Source organism: Euwallacea similis, chromosome 14 (genome assembly GCF_039881205.1).
Source record: "Euwallacea similis isolate ESF13 chromosome 14, ESF131.1, whole genome shotgun sequence".
In the NCBI taxonomy this organism is placed as follows: domain Eukaryota; kingdom Metazoa; phylum Arthropoda; class Insecta; order Coleoptera; family Curculionidae; genus Euwallacea; species Euwallacea similis.
In genome coordinates this window covers 2,821,181-2,846,070 of record NC_089622.1, presented here as the reverse complement: position 1 = coordinate 2,846,070, position 24,890 = coordinate 2,821,181, and the positions used below count along the sequence as shown (strand labels likewise).

Here is a 24,890-nt window from a genome sequence, read left to right as displayed (position 1 = left end):
AAAGTTACGTTACACCATTGATTTTCTAGAAATATCCTTCAATAATCGGCTTCCAAACATTGAATTTAACATTTAGACATTTCCCAGCTGACTTTTTGGATACAATGACTTTCCAGAGATATGGAAATTCACCCATAATAGATAAAAGAAGATTAATACTAATCTTACCATTAAAACAAAAAAAATTTTCACGATCTATTCTTTAATGTAATATTTTCTTCGTCTGAACTAAATGTCTTTTTCAGCGTTTTGTCACGGCAGAGAAGCCCTTCCGACCCTTTGTAGTCTCATAACAGGTGACGCTCTCCTCTACTCCCTTTTTAGGGAAAACGCCAGTCCGGTGGCGTGTCCCTTCCGGGGGCCCTTCACTTTCACTTACAACAGAGGCCACGGGGAATGTCGCTCTCCCGTGTCCAACATAGACACTTGCACCGAGGACAGCAAGTTATTGCTCAGCTACCAGGCCTGTCCGGATATTTATGGGTCTGAAAGCACTGGTAAGATTTTTTTTTGTAATCCGAAACGGCCACAAAGAAGAGGTCTTTAGCATCAAACTGGACTACAAATGGACATAAAGATTTCACAAATATGCTCGATATTTCTTTTTTTTTAAGGGCGGGGTTATTTTTTAAGATTGGTTGCCCGAATCAATTTTAAAGGCTTATGTTGGGATTTGGCATTCCTGTGCTTCCGAAAAGAATTTTAGTGTTAAACTGCATGAAAAACAGCTAAAAAGTCATAAAAATAGCTATATTTTCTTTAAATGGCTGGAATATAATATGAGAAAAGTTGATTTCCAAAACCCTCAAATTAATTCTACTCCAAAGAAAGTTTTTAACTGAAGGAACTTTTTGCGGATTTCTGCTTTTGGAGGGACACTGCAAACAGGCCTCTCGGATAGTTTCCTGATTTCTGAAAGGTCTTGAGACTCTTCCAGTTATACGGCGTGTTTTGTTTTCAAAGTAAGCCGTAGGGGAAAAAGATGGTGGTATTTTTTAGCAGATATTATATATTAAGATGTATGGGAGGCTTTTAATAAATATTTATTTAAAACTATATGACAAACTTAACTTACATTTCATTAAAGTTCTTATCGTTCAAATAAAAAACTCCTGGTATATGGGTCTTTTAAATGGCTGAAATTGCTTCTATACCACTGTGAGACTCACAAGAAGTGTTACTGAAGGCAAGTCGATAGCACTAAGAAGGAAATTGTTTGCGGAACTTATTTGTATACATTAGTTCCTACCTCAGGGATCACTGTACTTCATTGAATTACGCCCAAAGTGCATTAATGCACAAAGTGCTCGCTTTTATGTAGTTTTCATTGGTTTCGTGTGTCTAAATCTCTATAGATTTGAATTTCTATTCAAGCTGCAACTGGTTTGTAATCGTTGTTTTTAGAAAATTTTGTTATATTTCTAGGTTAGCTCCAGTTTCCAAATTTTATTTCATTATAGGGGATTAGTTTTCACCAGTGCAACCTAAGATTGTAGATTTGGAAGTTGACGATTCTGTTAGGTTTTTTAAGTCCGAAAAATATCAAAAAATAACAAATGTCGATTTTTCCAAGCGAACTTGTACGTTTTTTGTTTTTTAATTTAATGAACGGATAGATATGTTATTTTCTTGTAGGTAGATATTGGCTTGCAGGCATTGTACATTTAACTATTCAAAAAGTGCTTTTTTAATTTTGCATTGATATTCTGGTTTGTATTTTGGTTTCCAAAATATATTGTTGGTCAGGAGTGGTTGCTACTCAACCTTTCTAAGACACTGATGCAACTTAGTGGTATCTGCTTCTGCAGCTGGTTCTAGGTTTTGTACATCACCGAAAGACCACTCTCATTTTTCTCAGACCAAGAGAAACTGAACTGATGTACTTATAATTTGCTTTATTAAATGAATTTCTTTGATAACTAGTAAGTAATGTTTGCAAGAGTGGAATTTAGTTTCATTTTTGTGTTGAAAGTTCTTGTGTGACTGTTTTTGATGCCAGCTTGATGGACACTATCCTTTGTTGAGTCCCTGATGGAAAACTTCTGGTGGTTCCTTTACCTCCATTGGTTCAGTTTCGTCTCTCTGGAGAGGGAGGAACCGTCTCAGCGGAAAAAGGAGGATGGAAGGACAATATTTGATGGTCAATCCAATCTCTTCTTTGCCGCATCGTAGATGTAATAGAGTGCGCCTAATGACTTTATAAAATCCACACAATCTGGGGACTGACCTTTGTCGGGTTTCGTTATGCTATCTGAATTCCGACATCTTGCAAACACCAGATGATTCTTAAACTAGAGCCCGATTCCGGGCAACAATAGAGATAAAAGACCTCTCGGGAATTCCAGATTGTAAACCATTCCGAGATGGTCGCCCGGATTTATGATCAGCCTTCAGGCCTACTTTATTGCAGTAATTAGAAATTTCCAAAAAGTCTGAATTGCTTTCATACACCATCAATCAACTAAAAAATTAGTGTTCGACTCTAAAAATGGCCAGCTAAGATTAGAAGGAACTGTGAACACACCTAGCTTTTCCTGTCAGCGATCGCTGTCTAACTAGATCAAGGTGCCGCGGCTGACTGGACTTCCTGTGATAAATATATATTCGGTGGTGCAATTGATTCAAACCAACTTTTGGATATAACACACAAGTGTAGGAAATGTCGCTTCGATTTCCGGCCGAATTGATATTGGAATATTCAAATTTATACGAGTTGAAACCCAGAATCTGGAAACAGTTAACTCTTGACTAAAACGAAAAACACATAAAATGCTGCAGATAAACTTGGAAAACTTGACACTTACCTAGTCAAAAATGTTCAAGCTTATAGCAGTCAATGGTTGACATTTACTAGTTGTTCTAATAAAAACCAGTACAGCTTTTTGTGAGGGAGTCTGATCCATTAAAACAATGCAGCACAAAATAGACTCAATATTAATAATTATTATATTTTATTACATAACAAAAACTGCATTTTCAGCTCACAATTTAAACCAGCAGCACGGAAAACATATAAAACAAATCAAACGAAATATAAAATCGTACGCTCACGCAGGATATACATAATTCCTCTGTTTTTATGTCCAGTAATATAAGCGTCAAATATTTTAAATTGCATTATTAAAATTATTATTATTCCTGCTGTTAAAGTTGGCCAGTTAGCTTGAGTACACAACGCATGCAAGCTCGGCAATTTCCCCGTGGAAAATGAGCTTCGTAATTAAACTTAACCGAGATCTCATAAATTATTTCAATCAGAGGTTTTTGAATATGAACACGATTTTTTTCTCCTTTTAAGCAAACTACGAAAAATCCCTGGCAATTGCATTAAAAATGAGCTAATTTTATGATAGAATTGCATATTGGGAAAATGCTGTTTGGTAATTATATTGGAAATTTGAATGGAAATTGATTAAAATGTAATTAATTTCCTATCACATTCTAGTCAATTGCAAATATGGCTTAATTATGAAACGGTTTAAAGTTTAAAGCCATACATTTAATTAGTACCGACGTAACAACAATAACATATTATTGCATTTTATGTGTTTATCCAATGAATTGATTTATATTACAAATGCTCTTTAAAACCTGCTGTAAACATCGAACCACGTTATAAGCTAATTTTGGGCTCTCCCTCTATACAAAATTATTAACTCGGAAATCCGTATCACGTATATGGAACGCATTACAGAAATACTTAACTTACTTCGAAACTTGAATACTAAACTCTGAAAACCTCAATGGAGAGTACCGCGAGAATTTTGATTTAGACTTCGGATGAACTATAACTAATATTTATGGGCTTCCAGAATAAGTAGAAACTAGCGAGCTCGGTGTGTGGTTTGTATTTTGTTGAGAACCTAAAGAGCCAAGTTGTCTTTCTAGTTTTTTTCAATTTTTTAACTTTACCGTGTTTCACTTAGTTCTTCATTTTAATGCATTTTCAGTGCTTTTTATTTTACTGAAAAAGTAATCCTGCACTAGCAGTTATCATTATTCAGCGAATTTAAAGAACTTGTGCATTTTACTATTCAAAAGTCGATTTTTTCCAATTTCGAGCTGCTGAAAGTGTTTCTGTGAAATACTTGTGAATTTTAAAATAAATGCACTTACATTTCACTCCTCGAATATTCTTGTTTTCAGAAGTTAAATTTTTAACTCTTATTTTTGAGATTTTCATCCTCTTGAAAAAGATGACTGATTAGAAATCGATTGGATTCATGGAAACTGAAGACATCAGTTAGAAAAATGTCTACGTTTGACTGTTCATCCGATAGCCAATTTTGAACTTGACTGTATATTTTCCACGTTAACCAAATGCATTTCCACCAGACTATTTTGCCAAGTTGAATTTCCTATGTATTTTTTATGATTTTAAGTATAAGTGTATGTGACTACCAAAAGTTGAGCTTCCCAAGTGAAACTTCTCAATCTTGTTTTTTCAATCCTGTAAAAAAGTATCTATACTAGTCTACTTAATTTGGATAGCCGACTTCAGGTGGAATGGCGAATAAAACTACGAACAAGAATTATTTGCCTAGAGCGATTCAGCCATGCTACTTGGTATTTGCCGCATGCTCGCTATTCGAGCCTCGTCGAATACCGCATTTGTGGAACCGGTTTAAGGTGTTTTTGCAACATTTCGTATCTTGGTTGTTTCACAGAGTTTATACTGTGAGTCTTTTCCAGAAATTAAATGCGAATTGGAGAACCACAGAAAGACACAAAAATATTTCCATTAATTCCCATATTATTTCCTGAAAGCAAATTCTGGGTGTCTCCTCAGACATTACCTGCAAGTGACCCTCCTTTCTTAGCACCGAAATAAATTACTTAACGAATTTGAACGAACTTAACTGTCCCTCAGTGCAAATGCGACTCTTTTAACGAGAGAAATATGTTAATCGCCAAACTTTTCACTCGTGAAAGAGCCGGCCCTCGAAAAAGGCTGCAGCTTAGAAAATAAAAGTAAAGTTGTCTCGTACAAAAACGTTTTTATTCCTACACTTTTCCTTAAGACATTACTCCGAGGTCCCGGCGATTTAGCCCAAAAACTTCCACTCTACAAAGTTTAACGTGGATTAGCATCCGAGTTCGGAAGTTTTAAGTACGAAAATGAGTTCTTATATAGGTGTTCTCAAACTTTAAGTATAATGTAGGCTAATTGAAGCCGGGTGCACTGGATGATTTATTCATATATTTACAAGCTTATTTCGAGGAAAAATGTCCACCTGAATTTGGTTTATTTTTAGGCCGAGAAACAAGGTACTTTTCTTTTCCCATCTTCAATGTCATAATTTTTGCGGACCAGGAACAATAACATATTCGTGATATTTCCTGAAACACCCTTTAGCTTTATATAGCACATTATAAATTTCCTGATTCAGCACCACAACTCCATTCCAGGTTTAGACTAAAGAAGAAGATATATCCGTAACGTCAAAAACCACAATTAATCTTCGCAAAGCCCCAGATGAAGGCTTAATGTGAAATTAAACAATCTCCTGCTTAAAACGGAAAACTAAATTAATTCTGCTAGGGCTGCACTCCGAGCCCCGACAGCCTCGGGGTTGGAATCTCATAAAATTTTAAACATGTTTTACTATGATTTAGCGGTTTTCTTAGATTCCTGTTTGCACAACTTATTGAAACTGCAGAGCTGGAAGTCTAAGTTTTAAATTGAAAATATACTTATTACCTACCTAGTAGACTATTTTAATTTTTAATATCAGACTCAAAAGCGCTTTAATTAAAATATTTTCAGTTGAGGAACTGCAATGTCTGGCATCCTGGAAAGAAGGCAGCATTCGGTATTTGGTAGGTCAGTTGCACCACCACCATGTGACGTCAAATGAGGACAGGTTCCGATGTTTCGTTTATGAGAAAACGACAGCCTCATCAGAGAACGCTGAAGGCGTAGATTACAGGGTAGCTCAAAGTGGAGATGCAACTTGCAACGGATTGTTTAGTGCTACCGAAGGGAGTAGAACTATGACTCTAAAAAGAGGTGATATATTCCAACTTAAAATATTTGCATGTATTATTTGTTCCATATTCCAGCTCCTCCAGTCAACAAATGCCGTTTTCCTAGCTGGCTAGCGAACTTCAACCATTGGCACACTTTAGACTACTCCCAAAGCTACAGTTTCCACCACCGCAACTCCACCCTAAGAATCAGTAACTCTAGTGGGGTAGAAATGAAGGTGCTTTGCGTTCAAGTGAAACATGCCAGAGACGATGGGCACATGGTCCTAGTGACGCACTTCACCATGGGCTGGTAAGTTCATTGTCGCAATAATAGATCTTGTTGTACATTTTCATCTATTGTAAATACTGTTGAAATGTGGCCCTTTTCCAGCCTCAATGTGTTCTGCCTTATTAATAAACTCTGTTTCAGTCTGTCTCTCTTCAATCTGTCACCGACAGAAAGGGAGGCTGGTCGATGGTCCGGGGTAAAAATAGGCCGTAAAGATATAAAGAAGAGGAAAGTAGGTTTGTTAGTGTTTCGGGCAGGGTCGGCACGGCAGGATTTGTGACCTTTGTGGCTCTGAAATTGCTGTGTTTCACAAATTAATATAAAGGGAAATTTTGAACAGCAATTCAAAAATTTTAGGAATTGCATTGCTAAAATAATTAAATTCAATCCGTTGGAATGTTTGTTTTTTCTGCTTGGATACGCCACTGAATTGAATGTACGAATGTTGATGTAAAACCATATAATTTTGGATTTCTTTTATGTGACTTTGACGTATCAAGAGTTATATGAATCCAGATGTCAGAGGCGTACCGGATTACGTTTCTTAACTACGTATTATTTAGTTACTATACAGGGTTCGCTATTACTCCGGCCTCGGTTCCCAGTGTCTTTGTATAAATATCAACATAAAGTATTTAAAGCAGTACTCATTTATATAGGAAAGCTGCATGATTTAATAATATTTTTGTTTATAAAGGGTGTTCCGTTTTCGCTGAGCAGCATAAAGTTATAGTTTTTTAAATAGCAACCTATAATTTTTTTTACGCCATTTGATGAAGCCTCAATTTAGAAGAAAAATACATTAAATATTTTTTAAATTGGTTGTGGCGTTGTCATATTAAAGCAATTTCTTTTAAAATGCAGCATCAGAAAGAAATGATAAAAAAACTGGTGTTTTTTGAAAAATTTGAAATTTGTTTTTGTAAATTAGTAAATAAAAGTCAGAGGTACTTAAAAACTTTAAAATATTTTTTTAATGCACCATACTTTTTTTGTACGGGAGCGCTAATTTTCAAATTTTACAAATTGCTGAGAATTTTTGTTTTTTAATGGTACCCATGATTTTTTCAAGTGTTTCTAATGTAGTTTTTAATTCTCTATTGATTTGCAATAATATCTTTTCATTTAACATTTACTGTTATGAAGATATTTACAAAATTTCAATCAAATTGCAACAGGCATTATTAATTATTATAATCTAACAGATTTATTCTGGTAGGCTTTGCTTCAATTTAACAAAAGCATAAGTTGCTTTTTTTAGTTAGTTGTCATATTATCTGTTACTACCTTCTGCTTCATTAATTTTTAACTAAAATGAACCTTTGTAAATCTCTAAAACGAAGCCTTGAGACGAGCCTACAAGAAAATGGGCAACATTTCGAGCACTAGTTGAATTAATCTCCTTTTTTTAATTTTTGTTGTTTTTTATTATTCTTCAGTTTTACTTTATGAGTATCTCTAAAACTGTAAATGTTAATTATAATAATGCCCGTTGAAATTTGATTGAAATTTTGTAAATATCTCCATAACAGTAAATGTTAAATGAAAAGATGTTATTGCAAATCAATAGAGAATTAAAAACTACATTAGAAACACTTGAAAAAATCATGGGTACCATTAAAAAACAAAAATTCTCAGCAATTTGTAAAATTTGAAAATTAGCGCTCCCGTACAAAAAAAGTATGGTGCATTAAAAAAATATTTTAAAGTTTTTAAGTACCTCTGACTTTTATTTACTAATTTACAAAAACAAATTTCAAATTTTTCAAAAAACACCAGTTTTTTTATCATTTCTTTCTGATGCTGCATTTTAAAAGAAATTGCTTTAATATGACAACGCCACAACCAATTTAAAAAATGTTTAATGTGTTTTTCTTCTAAATTGAGGCTTCATCAAATGTCGTAAAAAAATTATAGGTTGCTATTTAAAAAAGTATAATTTTATGCTGCCCAGCGAAAACGAAACACCCTCTATAAACAAAAATATTATTAAATCGTGCAGTTTTCCAATATAAATGAGTACTGTACTAAAAATTTTATATTGGTATTTATACAAAGACACCGGGAACCGAGGCCGGAGTAATGGCGAATCCTGTATAAGTCAGATTGTGTATCTGAAAGTCCTAAAAAGCTTTAAGCTTCGTTCGGATGTCACTTAATAGTGCATTCCACTTCACCAGTTTAATTCCGCGTCTTCAGTTTGGTTAAAATGTTGATGTTCTAGAATTAATAATTTTTTTGGGAATGAAATGATTATTTAATAAGGATTTTGCATATTTCTAAAATTTCGGAAAACCTTCATGTTTCTTTTATATATTTGAGATCCTGTTTCGATTCTATATGGAAATTCTACTTTCCACTTCATTCGCTATCCTAAACGTGGTCTCCTGTGATGGTATTTTTCTAAGCAATCTTTCTGACGATGAAAAGGTTCTTTCCCAAAGACCTTTTGTGTTTCTGAAACTTTCGAAAAACTTCATGCTTCAATTGTACGTGCAGTCATCATTTTCTACATGGAAAGTCGTCGTCAGCCTGAATTTTATTTTTCAATATTGATGCATAACTGGAAATTCAAGCTTGCAGCTGTCCGCTTTCCATATGGAAAATGCACTCTCCTTTTGTCAAATTTTCCTCCAACTGCATTTGAAAGATAATTCCATTCCCTGTCTTAGTCTTACTAGGTCTTACTTAGGTGAGACGTGACCCTTCCTCCGTTCTCGAGGCATATATGTGTGTGGCAAAGGCACATTTTGTTCCTTTCGCTTTGAACAATTGAAACATTGCAAACGAAATTTAGGATGATATGGCGAAAATAAATTTTCTTCCTATAGTCGTTCTTCGCAATCTTGTAAAAAACACCTACTCCCTACATGTGAAAACCCCTGTAGATACACTTCTCTATTGATCGAATTTGCTTGAAAAAACCAAACCAAGAAATAAATTATAACTAAAATGTAATTATGATAATAAATTTCAAAATTCGGACTTTCATTGAACCAACGAAGATATCGGGGGGGGAGGGGGGCAAAACAAGGTTTCGTGAAACGACCGTAGAACAAAAATTCAGATAACAATATTTTAGAGATTTGGAGTTAGAATTCAACGGAGTGCATGAAATTTCTCTACCAATAGCGGCTTTAAGTGTTCTTCAATTTCCATCAAATGCTTCACCTTATATGTACCCAGAAAATGTCATTTGTTGCCTAAGCAAAAACCATTTCATTTATGATACGGTGTTATCGACGTGAGCATTAATTCAATCATATGGAATATTTTTCTGATTTCACATATTTTGTGCAGCTTCAAATACAAAATGAACCAAAATAATAAATGCATGACTTTTTATATTGGAACTGTATTCCTCGTTTCAGTCATATCAAGGAGAAATTCGCCTTTGTTCATTTTATTTCAACCTTATAAATTGATTTCCCGTACTGAACACAAAAGCCTCGTTACTTTTTACCCCATTATTAACTTTTTGCCCCATTATTGAACTCTTAACACATTTCTTCCATCGTCAATTTTATTTTTCTCGATAAATATTTTATTCCTATTTTTTATTGTTTGCCTCCACTTAGGCGGCTACAGGTGTTCATAAACACAAAGTTTATCGTTCCTTTCAGGGGAGGCTTAAACCGTAGTCAGAGTAAATATTTTCTTAGCAGGACTAGAGGAAGTGCTTACACTTTCCAGACAAAGCCTGGTTCGATTAATAAGTAATGTGAACCGTGTTTGAACACCAGTTTGTCCTTTATTTTGACAAATAATAATGCAGATAATTTCTTTCAGTCAAAGCGGCTTCAACTGCATGTCGTTCTATCAACGTGACGGACACGTGGCGGAGGTCCAAATAGGGACGCAGACGAAAAGGGCGGAGGACGCCTGCAGCATGCCATTCTTCAACAAAAGCAGCATCCCCTACGTCACTTTAGTCAGTAAGTTTTCCTGCAAAAGCCGTCTATCATTGCTTCTCCCTCTAATTCTCAGTTTCACATTTAATTTGCTAAGAAGTTCTTTACCCAAAGCACTTCTTTTTTTCCAAAGGCACCGATAAATCTCTGCTGTATTCAAAAACTTCAGACGTAAATTCTGAAATAAATCGGATTTCGGGCCGTGACTTTTAGTCTGGCTCGACTTAATCGAATTAGTCGCAAAATTACTTTTCAGCGGGAGAAAGTGAATTAAAAGAGGGGGGACGGTTATTCACTCTGATAATCCTGGGAAAAATTGGATTAAATCTGGGCAAACACTCCTAGGTTTGGAATTATTTAGGAGCAGATTTTTTAGGCTGTTTGAGATATGTATACAATTTTAATAGAGCCCTCAGACACATTATAAATAAAGCATATTTCGAGGGGTCTTCTCGCACAAACTATAGTCAGACGGTGAATAATTTGTACAACCAAAGTAATTCTATTTACTATACGAATGCAGCCACTGAATACGATTATGCCCGGCCTTGTTAAGGGAGATTGCGACAACCGGAAATGCCACAGAGATTTATTATATTCCGAGGAATAATATTACAATAATTCAATTTCAGCAGTGCTCCATTGTAAGGACGTATCCGCTTTTTATTGCCTTTTCCTTGACTAGAAGATAAACAATTTTAATGAAAATAAATAATAATCGAGTGAAATCCAAAAGGACCAGCGGCCCGTAAAGCTCAACTAAGCTCCGAGGCATTATTAACGCTCTTCTGGCCTCTCAAGCGTGTAGCCGGCGAAATACCTAGAACACTCCTATTTGAGATCTGAACCTTTGATGCTGTAATTAATTAGAGTACTCCAAGTTACATAAGCAATGAAGAGGTGTAAACAAAAGTACGCGAGCTTTGCTTAGAGCATTGCCGTTTGGTTAAAATTTACCTGTTAACGTCTCAACATTTACTTTAATTAGTGCTCTATTGGAGACACTTGAATTGGTTGCGGAATTTACCGATTTTTGTCCCTTATCACTGTGAAACTTTGATAATCAACACTTAGCACATTAATTCAGTTCACATACACGGGCTGCTGGAGCGGTGGAATTGCACATTATTTTCAGTTAAAACTAACTGAGAATAACATTCACCCTTTACTTGGGGCTCAGACGAAAACCCTTGTTAACATTTCGGTGACAGGGTTGTCTTCAAAACCTAGGAAAACTCATACAAAAATGACTAAAGAACTAAAATGCCTGGAAAAACTGTAAAAGGCCTTGAAATTCCTCTTCTTAATCACCGAGTGAAACGCCGAGCCAGACAGTTCTTTTGGCTCACTCGTGTCGTCATTACAAAAACTTGATTTGAGGTACAAGAAAAAAAAAATAAAAAAGCAATGAAAATACAAAAAATTCTATGGATCAACGTTAGAGATCGGCCTCCAGCGCTACGCTTTTTCGTGCCCTATAGATAAACGATAAGCACGAGTCATATTAAGGCCATTTGTGAGACACAGCATATATGTCGGGAAGCCGAAAGGTCAAAATGGGAAGTGGCACACGCATTATACCTCATAGCACTTGACATGTTAATATTATATGGTATGAACTTTTGATTTAGGCTAATTAAGGCCTCAAAAGCTGTTCAGACTTTTCAGCAGGAAGTTACATGGGGTTTGAACAGCTAAAATTTTGAATATCACTGAAAACCCACTTCAATTTTGTACGTTTTACGTAAACACATTTCAGTATTTATTCTAAATTTTCTAGTAAAATTAAAAATTTTTTTCTTATATCTAAAAAGCTTATAAATTTATGAGCAATATTTTCAGTGCATTCTTTGGAGAGGAATAATGTAGAAGGCGAGCAGTTTTGGTCATAAGTTTATATCAATAAATCAACCGTTATTTTCCTTCCGAAGCATAATCTCTGAAAGATCTTTGCATGTATTGAGAAATACCTTGTTTATTTCCATAAAACTAATATAGATTTTTTGAAAATTGCAGATGAAAAAAAAATTTTAAGTACCAAAGGAACTGAGGAGAGCTTTTTTCTTCAGAATTGAACGGAGAGGTCAGAAATTAGTTGCGAAAATTAAAACTGACTAATGATACATGAAAATGAAAAAAGCTTAGTAAACAATGAAAGTAGTTAAAAATCATGGTTCTTCTTGCAACACTACTTGATTTGTGCTGTTAACTAGACCGTGCGGCTATAAATTCTCTAAAATTCCTGTTGACTTTTTAACAAATTATCATTTTTTTTAATTCAAAAATAACTGGAAATAGGACAAAAATACTATCTTTTGACGTTTGTTTATTTTTTTAAACATTGCTTATGTCACCCGTGGCACAAAATGGCCGATTTTTTTTAATTGAAATATGGATCAAGTGTCATTTTAAATTAAAATTCTTTTAAAACTACATTCAATGATGTACTATGACTCGAAATCTATTAATTAATTTTTGAGAAAAACAGTTATAATTTTGATAAAAACATACAATATAAACTCAGTTAAATAGTCGACTGTTAGTGAGTGACACACTGTTTGTGAGCACAAAACCGAAAACAAACCAATTTCCTATCAATAAACAAATTTTTTTCACTGTTTACGAACTATTTAACTGGGTTTATATTGCATATTTTTACCAAATTTATAACTGTTTTTCTCAAAAACTAGTTGATAGATTTTGAATGTGAATACACCATTGAATGTAGTTTTGAAAGATTTTGAATTTGAAGTGTCACTCCATCAACGTTTCAATTTTAAAAAAATCCACCATTTTGCGCTACCGGTGACGTAAGCAACATTAAAACAAATAAACAACTGTCAAAAGATATTATTTTTTGTTCTATTTAATGCTACTTGTGAACAAAAAAAAATCGTTAAAAAATTTAATGGAGGGGGGTGAGGAGACAATTTAGAGCTACACAGTATACCTAGGCACGCATACCTAAGTGCCTATCTTATAAGCATTGAAACCTAGCCATGTTTTATCGGCTTTTCCATTAATTTCGCCATAAAGTAGATTGCTCTGCGATTGCAAATAACATTTTTTGTTCATAACTTAAAAATCATCATCCTGGCAAGACTTACTTTTCCGACCGAACGCCCATTAAAAAGCAATCCAAGGAATACAAAGCGGTATAATGAAACTACTGCGACATTTCGATTCCTAAGGTTTCTCCATTGTCAACGGCATTAACCCGAAATTCAGAGAAGTCATTTTAGAATTCCCTGAGAATGAGTGCCGCCTCCTTTCATGGCGTGCCGTTATTAGAGCCGCTCTTTTCCTTGACGTTCTGCATTATTGCCTTTTCTTTCATTTCCTCTGTTAACACAACGGAAACTGGCTGAAATAGTTGTCAATTCTCGATGCTTTCGCCTCGCGTTTCCGTCGTCTTTAATTATCCTAAGTGCACGATTAACATGAAAAGACCAGTTAAGAACGTTCCTTTAAATATATTTCTTTAGCGTCAAAACTTCCACAAGAGTAACTATACAAGTTGGGCCAGTATCATTTCCCATAATGAAATGAAATGAAGTGAAATTAAATCAAGTCATAGTTGCGATGATAGCTCTCGTCATAGCTAAAATTAAATTTAACCTACGTTAGAATATTCTAAATAGCATATTTGATTAAATTTCGGGGGAAAAACACTTCTCAATAATTAGGAGGAGGGGGGAGTCCCAAACAATCTAATTTCTATGTCACTGATCACTAATGAGGCAACATGGTAATCTCCCACAGCTACATCATCTGAACGTCCCACCCAGCCGTGTCCATACATGGGTAAATTTGATGTCAGCAATTTGCTGGTCCGAATCGAGGACAGTGACTACCCCAAAGAACCCAGACTGATGGAACCCGATAACTCCTTCTATGATAGAAGGATAAGGTCAAGGAGGCACACTCCCCAGCCCGGAAAAAGGGTCAAAAGGGTGGATCAGGGCAATGGCTGTGATAGTAAAACATTCTCAAGCTTGGTGATAGGGTGCAATAAGATTGACACCATGGAGTTTAGTACTGAGTGCTCCGCTCCTGATTTAATAACAGGTAAACAATACTCGTAGTGTAAGTAATAAGAACAGTAGAGTTTCTAGGAATGGAGTAAAGTTTTAAAAAGCAGCTGAAAATGCTCAGTTGCAACTTTTAGTTAGGTAGGACGTAAACTATATAAATTCTTTACCGCATGAAACTAGAGCCACTCTAAATTACAGAGCGGGGCTCTTGTTCCTACTTTGAAAGCGCACGATTTTTCTTTGTTTGAAAGCACATAAGGATAAAATATTAAATTTCCTTGCAGGTACGTGTGAACGAGTTTTCTTTCCACTTCTACTTTGAGCCTGGGAAACTGTTAGCTAGTTTCCAAACGCATTAACTTCACGTGCGCAGTATTGGAGTACTACGGTTTTATGAACAAGAAAAATTTCTTGGCAAAAATTAGTAGGAATTGCCTGTTTGCCGGTTTGTCCTGGGAAATTGATCCCATCGCAATCTCAAGCCAAACTATTCGCGTTCCTACACTTACCTATAAGAAAAATTTAATATTTTATCTTTATAACTCTGTAAACAAAGAAAAATCGAATTTCTTGCACATAGGAAGCCATGCAATATTGAAAAATATTGCGGACTTCCTGGCAAAGGAATTGGCATTGGGTTTCCGTGTCTAAAGGCTTTGTTGGGATTTTTGGTTAAAATCGATTTCAATTATGTATTTAGTTTTGTTTAGTTCAGGTTAGTTTTGGCTCAGTTCAGAGCTGACATGCAACTTTTAGTCTCCATAGAAAAATTTATTTAAACGCACACGTTTAAATGTGGGCGAAAAGGGGGGTACTTTATCGCACCGAGTGCAAAGTTACGGTAAAGTTCCGTTTACGCACTGAGTGTGATAAAGTTACTTTACCGCATCCAATAAGGTGGTGGATGATTCGTTTTACCACGGCAAGTTGAATAGATATTCTTCTTCGTACTAATTGCGGCATAATGAGTTGTTTGCATCTATTTAAGGAAAAGCAAAATACTTATACTTGACAAAAAATGATTATTCTACATTTTATTTCTTAGCTAAAAGTGCCCTCTTTATAAATTTTCTAAAACCAAATTTCTTCTGGCAATTTTTCGTTCAACTCATTCTGAACTACCATCATAAGGAAAACGATGCGCCTGAAAAATGTCCGTGGGGAAAAGTGTGTTTTATCGCAATAATTTTAGTGTAAGATATATTATTAAATAAATAGAAATCTTGAAAATAACCGAAGTGTAAGTTGAATCGTGGGCATTTTAGTAACTTCAGAGATGGACTTAGCTTCTGTCGAAACTGAGGTGTTTAGATCATAGTATAAAATTGGATACAGATAGGAATTTGCTTTAATATCCTTACCATTTTTTAGCTTATTCTTGTCATGCCCGATGGGAGGAAAACGGAACCTCCTTCCTAATCACCACCCCCATAAGCCGCACCCAGGGGGGCAAGAAATTCTGCTTCATGTACAAGGAAACCGCCCCCAATACAGTCTCGTTTTCCTCCTCCAGTTATTGCAACCGTATGATCATGCCCGGTATAACTGGAGATTTAGTTTTTAACGTTACAAATAGGGGTAAGTGGCAACAAAGAAATTTATATCATCACCGATCAATTCTGATGTTTATCAGAGGAAAACCTGAAATGTTTTAGAGTTCCACATGACCTATTTCATGGAGTTTTTGAAATAGGTATTTGCTTTTGAAATGTAGGTCGTCAGCGAGTTTTCGGTTTCTCTGCTATGGTAAATGTTCTAGGAAATTCATGAATTCTCCAGGTTTTATTTAAAATTCTGAGAATATCAAATGAGAAAAATCGAAAACAAAATTTAATCAAAAACTTCTTTCAAAAATTCAGTAGAAATTACCAGAGCATCTACAAGACCTTTTCTGTAATTCCCTCTAGAGAAGTTTTAAAACGTGGAAATAACTCTTATATTTCTATAATTTTCGAGTGAAAACACCAGATTTCCTTCGACATTGAAATTATCGGGGCGTGTTCGGCATTATAAAAGAATTATATCTACAAAATGTAATCGATTAAAGGTATGGTCAAATGAATGGAAATTGTGGAAAACCCCTTCACAATCAATGAAAAGCAGAAAAGTCTTTCGAACTTTCAAAGGAATTAGTGGAATATCCACAAAATATTTTCACATTGTTATTACGTGCGAAATTAGATAAATCCCCCCAATAAAATTTTCAATTCAAAAAGTAAATGACTTTTCAATATCAATGGGAAGCCAGGCCACGTGAATCAGGGCAATCAAAACTGGAGGGCACCAAGAACCATCAAATGCGGTCAAAAAAGGATTTTGAAGCTTAAAATGGAAAATCGGAGAGATGTGGCAACAAAGAAATAGTAGGGACAAGAGAGAGAGAGAGAGAGAGGTTGAAAGCTGAAGATGTGGAAGAAAAGAATATAGAAAAATGGATTAAAAAAAAGACTAAAATTTCGGTAATTCGACAATGAACCGGTTCTTGTTTAGAAGAGAAATTTTCAAGCACGAAGTGTATGTTGCCAATATCATAAATAACGGTCTTCTTAGACTCAATTTGGTCAAGACAAATGGATTCCAAGTAAATCTACTTGATAGAAACATCACAACCTAATACGACGAGATAGTAATGTCAAGATTTGTAGTTTCAAACGCAACATGAAGAGTTGCTCTCAATGAAAGCGTCGAACTACTGGCTAAGACCAATAATAAAAGTATGTATGTACAGGGTGTCCCATTTTCGTTTTAATCGTGGGATATCTCGGTTATTAGCAAAAATAAAGAGATGTGGTTTTCGCAAACCTGTATCACTTTTTAGTGAAACTAATGATGACATTGATAGAATTGATCTAGTTATTTAAGTTTTTGCACTACAGGGCGTTTTTGAAAATATTGTATTTTGGGACCCCCTCTATAATTTGAATATACGTGAAAGATATTCAAAATGTAAAAATGGTGTCGGATAGAGATTTTTACGTAGAATCCAGCTACGTACTCAGATTTTATTTATAATTCATAGTTTTCGAGATATGGATCAAACTTATGTTTTGTTAAATGGGACACCGTGTATATTTTTATCTATCCTGATTCCCCTAATTTTCCCTATTCCATAAATACAAAACTCGATATGGTTATTCCAAATAGTAATGTCACAACGGGTCCAAAATGGGATACCTTGTACCTGCTCTAGACGGAGAGAATGGCTCCATCAGAGAGAGAGAGAGAGAGAGAGGGAGGGAGAAAACGGAGAATTATCTTCATGTAGTGATTATTAATCATCAAGCGAACTGGGATAGATGCATTTTCTTGCACCCCATGAACTATTGAGATTTATTCATGAATCATCAAAAAGAACACCAGTAGATCTTTCAATTGGAAGTTTCGCGTGGATTTTCTGCAAGTAACTTGTTCATCGTTGAAGACGAGGAAAAGGAAAGTGTCTCAAGCTGTAGAAGTTGTGGGAGGGACCTTAAATTGTAGTGAAAAAACTGAACGATCTTGCTATCGCATTCATAAAGTACTTCGCAGTAAACTGAAAGTGGCCAATCTGGATCGATTGGTCTATCAAAGATTTCTGGACAGCAACTGACCGGGACGGCAGTATTAAAAGTAGGGCAGTGAACCGTAGATGGTACCTGCAAAAAATTTAATGTTATCTTATTATTAATTATTTATATTGTTATTATTTAATTATCAGTTAGCTATAATAGAAAGAAAATAAACGATTTTAAAATTTCAGTCGTTTGTTTTTGGAAAGAAGTAACTGTCCATATCTATATTTGGTTTGTTCCTTAGTATAGATTTCTTCAATTGGGACTTCACCCTTTTTCATATTAAACTAACGCATTGTATTCTTTAGGTCAGTGTATGGAAACCAGCAGTTCCAACCGTGTTAGAGCATCCTGTGCAGGCGTCGTTTTAATAATCGCAGTTTCGAAGTGGTTATCAGTTCATAGGTGATTAAACTGAAAATGGTTTTAGGTCTTTTTTAATAAATTGAAATGAGACTGGCAGGCAAAGGTTGTGTGAGAACTCAAAAGACAGTTTCTTCCTCAGTTGAAATTTGGTTTATCTCAATAGGAAATAAGCTTTGATGATGACTTTACAGTTCGATATCTCTATTCAGCTGAGATAGCATAGTAGACTTAATACCTTCTCATCTTAAGCAATCACTCGTTTAAATTTTAATACAATATTGTATTATATCCGAAATTTTCAACGTGGAAAACAACAGTTTTAATCCACCTTCCGCATCCGAATGTACATATCAATTTGTTTAAATTAAGCTGCAGTTGTTTTCCACGTGACATCAGCAAAAAAAAACAAAAATCTGTGATTTTCTATTTGTTTCCAAAACGAGAAACTCTTAAACTATAAAGTAATAATAGTGGTGGGCAGGATGAAAGATATTTTTCCACGTGATTCGTTATTACCAGACTTTAATGACACTGAGGGTGATATTTTTGAACCAGAAGCAATATGTAACGTTTAGTTGTTTTTAAACTAAAAAAATAATATAAATAATGCGGTAGTATCGTTAAACTTACGTCGAAATGTGCGTCTATAAAATTACTTATTGTAGAGACACACATTTTAGATGTTATTAATCCTTTGTTAGTGCTGCTCCTCTCTTAAAAGCAATAAACTAATGTGTAGGTATCCACGTGTACAGTTAGTGTTAAGCTTGATAAAACAATAAGAAGCAAATCGGTTTGAGGATGTAAATTTTATATACACGGCGTCCCAATAAGGTGAACTAGTTCAACGTTTCTTTTAGCATTAGAGCCAAAAGTTAAATGCGAAAGTTGGAAACAGTACGGTGGAGCATATTAAATAATAATATCATTAAAGTACATGTGGTTCAAGTTCAATTCAATATTTTTCTGAAAGAAATCTAAATTGAATCTCAATTGAATATTACTAACAGTGTATTGTAATAATGCTTATGTAAGTAGTGCAGTGTCAATGTTATCCTACCATCATTAATGATTTTTGAAATAATGATGTCTAAAGTTTTCACATTATTTCCCTTTGTTAGTTTTGCAAGGTGTATCATCAAAATTTTTTTTTTAATTTTCCAAAATTTTGAAATTTTTTTGTGAAATTTCAAAAGTGAGATAACTTAAAAGTAAAACGAGAGAGACGGCAAACCGTTTTTCTCTATTCCAAACTTTTGGCCATTACAGGCCCTTAAAATGTGCTACATTTTTTTCAGCCACCATGTATAATGGCCTAAAATTTTATTGTGAATAATATACTCGCACAAACTCTCTTTTTAATATTTTGCTTTATTCTAAAGATTAAAGGCGATTTTGAGCAACTTCATATTATTGTGACGCCCTCTGGTTTTGTTATACTTTGGGTTTTGAATCCCGGTAATGTAAGTTAACAAAAAATCAAAATTCCATTTGGAAAAAAACGCATTCAAGCTACTTCATTCAGGATTTTCAAGCAAATATGAAATTTTAATGAAGAATAAATTGTAAAACAATAAGATATTCCTGTTATCAAAACATAAAGCAAATTTCAGTGATTTTGTGTTAGTTCCACTATTTTTTTTATTTTTCTTTCAGAGCTTTCTCACCATTTATAATAATATTTGAAAATATACTCATCTCCAGCTAAAGCTAATAATAAATAATGATTAGAACAAATTCATTGATTCTACTTGAACATCTTTCTGGTGCGATTTGCAATCATCTAAAACAAAATACTGTATAATAATGTACAATTTTAGATAACAAATTATAGGAAATTTGACTAGTGATAGGGCTGGTATATTTGTAAAAAAATCGTACTAATAATATTACTTGATAGTTTTTACTAAAAATAAGTTGACTACAAATAAGTATGTATAGCAAAGGCAGGGAACTGTATTTTTCGAAATATTCCATATATCTGCGAGTAACAAGGCAACGAAGACTATTACCTCTCCAAAGGAACTGTATTTTTATAGGAAACCCTGTATATTTCTTACCCACCAATATGAAGGTCCTAATAAGTGTTTCACAAGTAACAATTTTTTGTAATAATTTATGGCCAAAATGACAATCAATATTGAAGAAAAGTTTTTTTTTAAATTGCGATTTCAAAGGTCGAACCTAATTTCGAGAATATATGGAATATTTTTAGAACAAGAGAAGAAAGGTGCCTTGATTGTTCTGTTTGAAAGACACACAAATTACAAATAGTATAACTTTGAAATGCAATTGTTGTAATTATACTTGTAAAGTACTAACAATAAAATACCGAAGCAATACAGAGACTTGTTTCATATCCAGGCGGTCCTCCAAGAAAGTTCCAAAGTTGAAAAATTAATTCAGATAATTCATTGCGGTGAGCTACGCCTTGCATAAATTTTATTTTACATTACGTACGACGTTAAAAGTCGTCGAGTTTTTAAACTTAAATCTCCCCAAATAAGTTCAGTCCACGAAACAAACTTTGCCACGTCTCGAAGTGTATTCAACTTCATTGGTGGGGAAGTAAGTCGTGTTCCCACGTTCTCCCACCGCCATGGTATTCGTATCCATTAAGTTTTTATGATGTTCAAGAATTCCTAGCTATCGTAAAGGTACGTAGGTGAAAATCAATAGTTCTTTGTTCTTTGTTATGGCCTATTGTCTTAGTTGTCTTTTAAAACGTATACTAATTTTGGTCTCAAAATTTTGATAGCAGAAATAATGATTATCCCGTGTTATGATTTTTACGTTCATTATTATTCTTGAAACAATTTGTCTCCAAGGCTGAATATTTTCTTGTGGGGTTGCTTGTATAGAGCTGATTGTATCTCCGCGCAGAAAATCCCATGGATCAATCAGTCTCGTTAATTAATAAACTCAGTTAATAAGTAAATTACTTGTTTCAATGTCTAGGGAAATTAGCGACCCTAAAAATAGGGAGCAACTGCCTGAATCCAGGCTGTTTTCCAGCGTGCCTCCCCTGATTCTTCGGTATTGAGCTGTGCTGTTAATTAATATCAAAGACTTAACCGTTGTTGTTGCTATTTCGTTTATCTACTAATGAGACTAATCATTTAATTTCTGTGACGGATTCCTCCGTTCGCCAGTGTTTAATTGCATTCCGTAATATGTTCATTCGTGCCTGTGATACTTAATAATTCCATTCTTGTTTTTTAAACTATTGAGTTCTGTGATAAAGCCATTGTTTTGCCCCCTCGTGTCTCCATTTAATCCACTGAACCCTAGGCTTTCTTCACTGTCTAAAAGTTACCCTACGGTCGATAAGGGTCCCTTTGCCGCTTAATTCGAAGGGTGGCGCACGAGATGCTTGGTATAGTTATACCAAGGACCTACTTTCAGGACTAGTAGCATAGTCCTGAAATAGCAAAACTGATCCATGTGAATTACATCATCTGAATTTCCACCGCAAAAAGGGCGTTACAGAGTGTTACAACTCTTAGAATTAAGCTGAGATTTAATTCTCAGGAATTTCCCTGGGGTAAGCTTCCTACTATTTTTCTCTTTAGTTCTTTCCTGTGTGTCCTTAATCGTTTTCTAATTCGCCACAATTTAAAAAGGGAAATATTGACTTAAAGCGGTGCAATGAAAAATATTTAAAAAATAATAATAAGTCGATGTGTGTAACCGATTTCGAAAGATAGGCAAAATAATCCTTACAACAGTATTTTTGTTCTAGCCCTTATGGCAAAGCCCCAATAAAGGCCTAAGCTTTTAGCCCAGAAGTTAGCTTTATGTACCAGTTAATATTACAAATTGCGGTGGACTACTGAGTGAAAGAGTGATAAGCAATAGTGTTTCAAGAACGGTGGATCGGTTTGAAAATATGGTTTTTGGCTGACCTGATGCAAAAATATTTATAAATTATCTAAAATATTATATTTATTACGCCTGTTCGTATATGTCGGATTATCTAGGAGAACCTTTCAGGTCCATATATTTTCGCGATATGTCTGCTAGGTCAGTCTCACTACTTTCCTTACTGGTATCGCCAGCGTATCTTTCGCCCGTCATAAACTCATTAAGTAGTTTTAACAAAGATGTTTACATCATTGTTGCCTTGTTCTGTTTAAAAACTCGAATTAAAATCGTTTGTCACCCTCGTATGATAAGAAATTCTTATTTAGCTGCAAGAGGACTACGAGTAATGCTGTTGTGGCATTACGTTCGAACCGTACTGGTAAGTGAATCGATTGAATTTATCATATACCATAAGACTATTTCCAGGAAATGAAGCTTTTAATTTTTCTCAAGCAAATATCTTTGAGCTTGCTCTCATGGTATGTCATCGTCCCCCTGTGGTTTTTGAGCTCAATTTATAGAGCCATTATCAACGTTATATTGAAAATGAGATTCAAAAAGAAATATGGAGGTTTAGTGACTAAACAAGATTCCTTTTTCTATTGCTCTTCTGTCGTTGATATGATCTACATATCAGCAGTCCTATATATCAAGTCTGACCACAAGATTGATCTAAAAAAGGAAATCTGGAGAATCATCAAAGAGAAGGCTAGTTTTTAACGAATATTAACAGATATATTTTTTAAGTTTTTTTTTATTTTCAGGTGTTCGATAACCCGGAAAACTATCCAAAGCTAACCAGCAGCAAACATACTTTTGGAGGTTACGCTTATTACATCAAAAACGACGTCCAAATCTCTGAAGTTTTCAAAACGCATGAAGTCCCTTATGATGTGCCTTTAACCGAGGAGTATCTCAAAGAAGTGCTTGGAGAGCTTAGTGGTCGGGGATGTCCCAGCAAAAGCTCAGCTATGTGGGAGTTCCATGTGGTTCCCAGGCCTTTGGATGATAACAATTCGGTGGGTAGCTTTTAGTATCACTCAGAGAACATTTTTCAAGTATTGATTACTAGGATGAGTTTTATCGCTACGTCATCATCGTTCGAGTTCATCACAGCCTAGCGGATGGGGTCTCTTTAATGACCCTTTTGGTGCAACTTTTAGGAGACACTTCAACGCAGAATTTTAACCATGACTTGTACAACAAATTGTTTAAGGACCGTTATGCTCTCAAAACATCTAAAAACATATTTAGTTCTACAGCAGTACGTGCGTTTTACTTGAAGAAAAATTGAGAACTTAAATTTTTAAAATTCTAGATGAAGTTCTGGAAAAACTTTTTGACTATTTTGGAAATGATTTTCATTTCTCCAGGAAGAATCATCGAAGTAAAGTTCTTCAAATCAAGGGAAAAGAATCAGTTGAAAGTTTTTCATTTCTCAGGAGAGAAATATGCAACCTGGGTAAAAGAACACAAAGCTGAATGTTTTCCCATGGTTAAAAGTATCAAAAATAGCACTAATACTAAAGTTTCATCAGTTCTGACCACGGCCATTTATGAGAGTATCCTAGCTCATTGCAAGAGGGTAAAAATTAAAAAAAAAATCATCTAATGTTAAATAAATGTCCCCTTTAGACCTCACTCGTAGAACCTAAAAGTCTTAGTGCCTTTATGACAATTCGTACGAAACCTCCTATTATGGAAAATTTGAAACCAATTTCGCTAGAGAATTACACCAGCTATGCAGTCTTAAATTTTTCCACCGGACTGAAATCAGAAAGTGCTTTGAACAATTTGAAAATTTTAACCCGAGAAACTTTTTCCAAAATACGGACTTCGGATGTTTTGGTAAGTAATTCAACAGAATATTGCTACAGTTTCTGATTTACTTTATGTTTCAGCTCGCTATTCAGCTGATGGAATGTCTAATGGGGTACATACCCCTTTTCCTTTCAGATCACATCTTCCGGTTCGACAATCAAATCTTCATAGTTTCAATAGTGCCTGGGGGATCTCAAATCAAAATCCTAGATGGATGCATTTTAGAAAATGTTGTACCTCTTTTACCGTTATTTCATAGCTTTGGTAATGAAAAAATTTAGCTTAAAGACAATTAAAAAAAAACATTTAATAAAAAAGAAGCGATACGCTACTGATTTTCTTGATCGTTTGAGGGAAAAAAATTCTTTGATATTACTCTTTTATTGGTTGATATTCTTGAAAGCACCGTAATGAATCTGCTATAGAATAAGAGGGTTCAAAGCAGGAAAAACTGATTACAGAATTTCATGCCTGAGACTAAAAACGCCACTGACTCAACTTATCGTTAATAACTTTGATACCTAAGATCAGGGACATTTCAAATATAAGTTAAATAAGGGTTAAAACAGGATCCCTTATGGTTTTATTAACGCCATCGAGTTTTAGGCTTTTTTAAAAGTTAATTTAAAACTCAAATTTAAAAAGTTACCTAATTGACATCGAGAGCTGATGCCAATGCTTTTTCACAACTTGCAATTCCCATTTCCCATTCTCAATTCCCATTTTTTTCGTTAATTTTTGGCATGTGTAATAGGACAGTGGCGTTTCAAATATGAACTAAAAGAGGTTAGAGGAAAATTCATATTAATTTTTTCAATTCTAACTAGATATATAAAAAACAATTTTGTTTTTATATTGTTTCTGTTTTCTAGGTATAGCATTTGCAGTTGTAACCTATGATGATAGACTTCAAGTTTCAGTGGTGGCCGATAAGAAGATAACAGGATCCATTATTGAACTTCAGAAGATAGCTGACGATGTATTGCGCTTCATTAAAGTCATGGATAGTGAATCAAAATGCACTAATTGTGTTAGTTAATAATAAAGAAAATTACTGATTTATCATTGGATTATATTGTATATT

General features: G+C 34.6%; 2 protein-coding genes across 3 annotated transcripts in view; both read left to right on the top strand.

Moving 5' to 3' along the window:
* Positions 1 to 20,463, top strand: part of aus (argus) — a 112,306-nt gene extending 91,843 nt beyond the window's left edge. For both annotated transcript variants that reach the window (XM_066396998.1, XM_066396999.1), the window contains exons 5-11: positions 246 to 497; positions 5,768 to 6,010; positions 6,064 to 6,280; positions 10,049 to 10,194; positions 13,933 to 14,238; positions 15,576 to 15,782; positions 18,064 to 20,463. In XM_066396998.1, the coding sequence (XP_066253095.1) occupies positions 246 to 497; positions 5,768 to 6,010; positions 6,064 to 6,280; positions 10,049 to 10,194; positions 13,933 to 14,238; positions 15,576 to 15,782; positions 18,064 to 18,164 (1,472 nt within the window). In that variant the 3' untranslated portion in view covers positions 18,165 to 20,463. The remainder of the gene's footprint in view (positions 1 to 245; positions 498 to 5,767; positions 6,011 to 6,063; positions 6,281 to 10,048; positions 10,195 to 13,932; positions 14,239 to 15,575; positions 15,783 to 18,063) is intronic.
* Positions 20,464 to 22,328: 1,865 nt separating this feature from the next.
* On the top strand, positions 22,329 to 24,845 carry LOC136413640 (uncharacterized). Its single transcript, XM_066397318.1, has 8 exons — positions 22,329 to 22,364; positions 22,412 to 22,693; positions 22,750 to 23,004; positions 23,058 to 23,249; positions 23,304 to 23,570; positions 23,621 to 23,833; positions 23,887 to 24,070; positions 24,679 to 24,845. The coding sequence occupies exons 1-8, from the start codon at positions 22,332 to 22,334 to the stop codon at positions 24,843 to 24,845; spliced, it is 1,593 nt and encodes a 530-aa protein (XP_066253415.1). The 5' UTR covers positions 22,329 to 22,331.
* Positions 24,846 to 24,890: the final 45 nt, after the last annotated feature.